This window comes from Perognathus longimembris, chromosome 17 (genome assembly GCF_023159225.1).
Source record: "Perognathus longimembris pacificus isolate PPM17 chromosome 17, ASM2315922v1, whole genome shotgun sequence".
Lineage (NCBI taxonomy): Eukaryota > Metazoa > Chordata > Mammalia > Rodentia > Heteromyidae > Perognathus > Perognathus longimembris.
In genome coordinates this window covers 38,685,814-38,691,351 of record NC_063177.1, presented here as the reverse complement: position 1 = coordinate 38,691,351, position 5,538 = coordinate 38,685,814, and the positions used below count along the sequence as shown (strand labels likewise).

The 5,538-nt window shown below is 54.9% G+C and overlaps 1 protein-coding gene across 1 annotated transcript; it reads left to right on the top strand.

The window, feature by feature from the left end:
- The first annotated feature begins 215 nt into the window (after positions 1 to 215).
- Positions 216 to 5,538, top strand: LOC125365317 (keratin, type I cytoskeletal 19). The gene is made up of 7 exons (XM_048365320.1): positions 216 to 237; positions 1,362 to 1,897; positions 3,978 to 4,060; positions 4,251 to 4,407; positions 4,653 to 4,814; positions 4,935 to 5,060; positions 5,178 to 5,538. The coding sequence occupies exons 1-7, from the start codon at positions 231 to 233 to the stop codon at positions 5,430 to 5,432; spliced, it is 1,326 nt and encodes a 441-aa protein (XP_048221277.1). The 5' UTR covers positions 216 to 230; the 3' UTR covers positions 5,433 to 5,538.

Genomic DNA, 5,538 nt, shown 5'->3' with positions numbered 1-5,538 from the left:
AAGACAGTTTGCTGGGATTGAGGTTTCAGAGGCCAAGGACAAGTCTTCATTGGTTCACAGAGGAGGACAGAGCTAGACTAGCTCTCATTTCACAGGGGGAAACTGAGGCCTGGAATCAAGGAGTGAGTGTCCCATTTCCCTAATACCCTCTCGGAGGCACAGGGATTCTGTCCTGAAACTGGAAAACTGCTCTGACATCAAGATAAGAAGGAATTATAGGGACAATTCTAATGACAGGTGAGGTTAGGGACGGGGAGCTGGATGATGCTGGTATAGAGCAGCATTTGGGCCAGGCAAGATGAGGAGCCAAAGTGTCACTGAGTATGAACACAGACTGGCTGCTGTGTGTGGAAGGAGGGGCTCCTTCCTGTATTATGGAAACTCACTATATGTCCAGGCACTTGTGTGTTGCTGGAGTTAGCTCATTGGTTTGGTTTCCTGTCTCTCCTACCTCTACCTCTCCCCCTGTTGGAGAGGGAGGAGAAGGGAGGAGGAGGAGGAGGCTTCTCACAAAGACACTCTCAGAGTTCACAATTCCATCCTATTTCTGTCTGTGGGGAGCAGGTGTGAAATGCCTTATGGGCAGATTCCCTGCCTCTTCCTGGCTCAAACTCCCCATCTTGGGAACATGAATGTAGTGGAATAAATGCCAGGCTGAAAGGAACTCTCCTCTGGGAGCTGGAGGGGATGTGGCTGCCCTAGGGGGTGGTAGGTGGAGATTGTTCTGAGCTGTGTCAGGCTTAAGCTTGGGAGTGTGTGCCCCAGCCAGGCCAGCTGCCAGAACTGCTCCCAGCAGCTGCTTCCAGGTGACTATTGTGGACTTGGGGGCATTGTTTGGCTATGGCAGGGAGGGGCAGCTCTGGGCACAACTTATCCAGAAAATGGCCTTTGTTATAAGGGCCTCAAGGGGAGCTGGGGGGATGGGGTGGGGGAGGGATCACCCTCCCTTCTCCCGGGGAGGTGGGTCCCAAGGGTGTGTGGGAATCTAGTAAAAATATTTGGGGGAGTTCTATTCGTGTTTTTTTTTTTTTTATATCACAAGTGGGGACCTGTGTAATCTCAAGAAACTGATTCCTGGAGCCTTTCTCTTAACAGGGCAAGGGTCAGAATGGTGACTGGGGGTAGGAGTGTGTGTGTGTGTGTGTGTGTGTGTGTGTGTGTGTGTGTGTGTGTGAAGAGCCAGAAAGGGGGGTAGCTTCCCAGCGGGCTGGGCTGGGGCAGCTCTGGGGAAGGCCAGGGCCTCTGGTTCCTGGGGTGGTGGGGGTGGAGAGAGTTGAGGGCAGAGCTAACCAGGAACGGACCAATGGGGAGAGGGCAGTAAACTCCCCTGGGCTCAGATAGCCACTCCTGACCTCCGGCAGCCCCACCTGTCCTCCAGCATAAAAGGCCCGAGGTGAGGACCTTGTCATTCCCCCAGCCGCTGTCGACTGTCGCTCCGGAGGCCCTGCTGCTCAGCCACCACGCCATGACTACCACCTACAGCTACCGACAGTCCTCGGCCACCTCGTCCTTCGGGGGCTTGGGGGGCAGCTCGCTGCGCTTTGGGGCTGGGGGCGCCTTCCGTGCGCCCAGCATCCACGGGGGCTCAGGCGGCCGAGGCGTGTCCGTGTCCTCCGCTCGCTTGGTGTCATCGTCCTCCGGGGGCTATGGTGGGGGCTATGGTGGGGGTTACGGTAGTGCCCTGGCTGTGTCCGATGGGCTGTTGGCAGGCAACGAGAAGATCGCCATGCAGAACCTCAACGACCGCCTGGCCTCCTACCTGGACAAGGTGCGCGCCCTGGAGCAGGCCAACACGGACCTGGAGGCGAAGATCCGCGACTGGTACCAGAAGCAGGGGCCTGGCCCCTCCCGCGACTACAGCCACTACTTCAAGACCATCGAGGACCTGCGGGACAAGGTGGGTGCCAGCTGGGCCACCGGTAGTGCACCTGTTGCTGGGAGGGCCTGGGGTGTGAGACAGGGTTGGGGTGCCAGGCGGCAAGGGGCCTCTTAGGGCTTGGGAGTGCTCGCTGGGCAGGGCAGGAGAGAAGCCTGAGGCCACGGAGGAAGGATAGGGGAGGGGAATTAGGTGGTGCAGGTGGGCGGGCCTGGAGAAGTAGCAGGGAGGGGAGGGTGTGCAGGGTTCAGGCCTGGCCCCGACGGGGGAGAAAGGTGGGTTTGTAGACTGGGAGGGGATAATCCACAGCTTGGGAGGTGCTGCTCTGGGCTTAACCTCAGCTGGGAGGTGCAAAGGTTTGGCCTGGTGTGTGGGGGTAGGGGTATGTGCGGGTAGGGGTGTGTGGGTGGGTGGGTGGGTGGGGGGAAAGGCAAATGTTCTGGTCCACCCTAGATCAGACCTGCCCCAGGGGTGACTGCCACCAACCTCTACCCCATTCTTCTTCTTTGGCTGAGCAGGTCTAGTTTTTATTTAGCTCTGGCTTCCTCTCCTTCCTCTTCTGCCCTGGGCTACACAGGCTTAGGCCAGAGTTCTTGAAGGAACGGGAAAGCCAGCCCTGGGCTGGCCATCACTCCCGTGTTTGCTTTAGTGAAGGAACCTCTGCCATCCAGGACCAGGTACCAGAGCAGTTTCTTGTGGTCAGAGCTACACAAGATTAGAGCCTTAGGAGGCCTGGGTGAATCAGGAAACATTTCTTCCTTGGAGAAATGTATACACAACAAGAGGAATGTGCAGTGGGTTTCACCCACTCCCAGCAGGCCTGCAGCAAGCCCCTACAGACTCCTGAGTTCTGGGGGCTTATAGATTCCTACCCACAAGAGGGAAGTAAGTGACTTGGGGATGTGCTAGAATAGCGCATTTTGCAATTCGTAAGTTGTGACATATAGTGAGAATATCATATGTCTTACACCTCCTTTCTCCTGTTCTTGGATCTTCCACACACATACACACACACATTTTTCTCGTGTGTGTGTGTGTGTGTGTGTGTGTGTGTGTGTGTGACAGTACTGAGGCTTGAACTCAGGGTCTCAAGTTCTGCTTGGCTCATTCATTCAAGGCTAGTAGTCTACCACTTAAGCCACACCTATTTCTGGAATTTTGCTGGTTAATTGGAAATAAGAGTCTCACAGATTTGTCTACCTGGGCTGGCTTTGAGCCAAGATCCTTAGAGCTCAGCCTCTTTTTTTTTTTTTTTGGCCAGTCCTAGGCCGTGAACTCAGGGCCTGAGCACTGTCCCTGGCTTCTTTTTGCTCAAGGCTAGCACTCTGCCACTTGAGCCACAGCGCCACTTCTGGCCATTTTCTGTATATGTGGTGCTGAGGAATCGAACCCAGGGCCTCATTGTATACGAGGCAAGCACTCTTGCCACTAGGCCATATTCCCAGCCCAGAGCTCAGCCTCTTGAGTAGTTAGGATTACAGGTGTGAGCCACCAGTGCCTTGCAACAGTTTTTACCCTATTGTGGGGGTAATCCCTGTCTGAGTTTTATATTTTCCATGTTTCATTTAAAAATAGGCAAATTACTATCTGGTGACATGTGTGACTAATTATTTGAGACTTGTTCTTTGAAATACCTTGAGCCCAAGTACCCTCTTGAGTGGCCAGCTGGATGATATGATTACAACCTGAAGTTAGTCTTTGGATTGGGGTGAACTCAGAAGATTTCCATCTTTGTAAGGTGGGCCTCCACTGATCTGGCAACAAGGATCCACTTGCTCTACAGGGTGAGGTGTAAAGTAGATGTTCAGCGAGAGATCCATAGGCCTCCTTCAGGTCATTTTAATTTTTGTTGGGCATAGGTCTCAAGGATACCTCCCCCTTTCCCTCAGGCTTACTCTTCTGCCAACTTCCTCCTCAGCATGCCCTCCTGCTCCAGTTCATGGGCATGGACTGATTCCAAGGCCTTCCAGAGAGCAGGCCAAAGGAGCAGGTGCTAGGGAGAGGGAGTGAATTCATGTCTTCCCCATCTTCTGGGAAGAAAGTGAGTGGACAGTGCTGCTCTGCCCAAATGGTGCCAACCCCCTTGCCTTCTCCCTTCCAGATTCATGGTGCCACCATTGAGAACTCCAGGATTGTCCTGCAGATCGACAATGCCCGTCTGGCTGCAGATGACTTCCGAACTAAGTAAGTGTCTGCTTTGGGGGCTGTGGAAGCCAGTGGGGAGCCTCAGTCCTTTACGGGGGACTGGGCTCTGCCCTCACCCACTCCCAGCAGGCCTGAAGCAAGTCTCCTACAGACTCCCGAATCCCCGGGAAGGGCAATATCATCAGAAGTACACAGCCAGCTCTGGCTTAACTCCTATTTTCTCCAAAAGGTTTGAGACTGAACAGGCCCTGCGCTTGAGTGTGGAGGCCGACATCAATGGGCTGCGCAAGGTGCTAGATGAGCTGACCCTGGCCAGGACTGACCTGGAGATGCAGATTGAAGGCCTAAAGGAGGAGCTGGCCTACCTGAAGAAGAACCATGAGGAGGTGGGTCAAGTTTGGCCTTCTGTCATGGCTATACTTGGTGTGGCTTCAGCTTGGCCCTAGGTGCCCATAATGGCTCCCAGGAGCCCAGCAGAGGATCATGACCTCCTAGTCCACTTCTCAGTGCTGGCTCATAGACCTCCGAGTACTAACCAGCTCCCTTTGACTCTGAGGGAGGGGGAAGTCACCTGGCTGAGACCCAACCGTCTCTGGGCCCTGACATGTCTATTTCTACTGTGTCTTTCCAGGAAATGAGTGCCCTGAGGGGCCAAGTGGGTGGCCAGGTCAGTGTGGAGGTAGATTCTACTCCGGGCCCCGACCTAGCCAAGGTCCTGAGTGACATGAGAAGCCAGTATGAGATCATGGCTGAGAAGAACCGGAAGGATGCTGAAGCCCGGTTCATCACTCAGGTATGCCCCAGACCCAGAGGCCTTTTGGGGGAATGGCAAGGAGAGAGGGCTTGATGCCTTCCCCTGCTCTGCCAAATGCCTGGGCCCAGTGCCTTTTCTTTTCCTGTGCTTTTGTCACAGACAGAGGAGCTGAACCAGGAGGTTGCTGTCCACACGGAGCAGCTCCAGGTGCACAAGTCTGAGGTCACAGACCTGCGACGCACCCTCCAGGGTCTTGAGATTGAGGTGCAGTCCCAACTCAGCATGGTACGTTCAACCCCCAAGGGTGGCACACTTGTACCCTTGCAGCTTTGGTGGCTGTGTGTCCCCGTTCTCTCTGAACCAGTCTCTGCCAAATCATGCCCCCTTTCTCTCTCTCCTTAGAAAGCAGCCCTGGAAGGCACGCTGGAGGAGACAGAGGCCCGTTATGGGGCCCAGCTGGCGCAGATCCAGGCAAAGATAAGCATGTTGGAAGCTCAGCTGAGTAACGTGCGTGCTGACACCGAGAGGCAGAACCAGGAATACCAGCAGCTCTTGGGCATCAAGTCTCGGCTGGAGCAGGAGATTGCCACCTACCGCAATCTGCTCGAGGGCCAGGACGCCCACTACAATAACGTGTCTGGCTCCAAGGGTTTCTGAGTGGGCAGATTCCTGAGCATCTGCCCCCCTACAGGGAGAGTCTTTGGGGACCCATAGTCCCGACTCATCCTCTGACCTGCCAAATAAAATGTGGTAGCCCAAGGGA

Coding starts and splice junctions, on each gene's coding strand:
- LOC125365317 (XM_048365320.1), top strand. Junction 1,898..3,977: donor TCGAGGACCTGCGGGACAAG/GTGGGTGCCAGC, acceptor TCTCCCTTCCAG/ATTCATGGTGCCACCATTGA. Junction 5,061..5,177: donor TGCAGTCCCAACTCAGCATG/GTACGTTCAACC, acceptor CTCTCTCCTTAG/AAAGCAGCCCTGGAAGGCAC.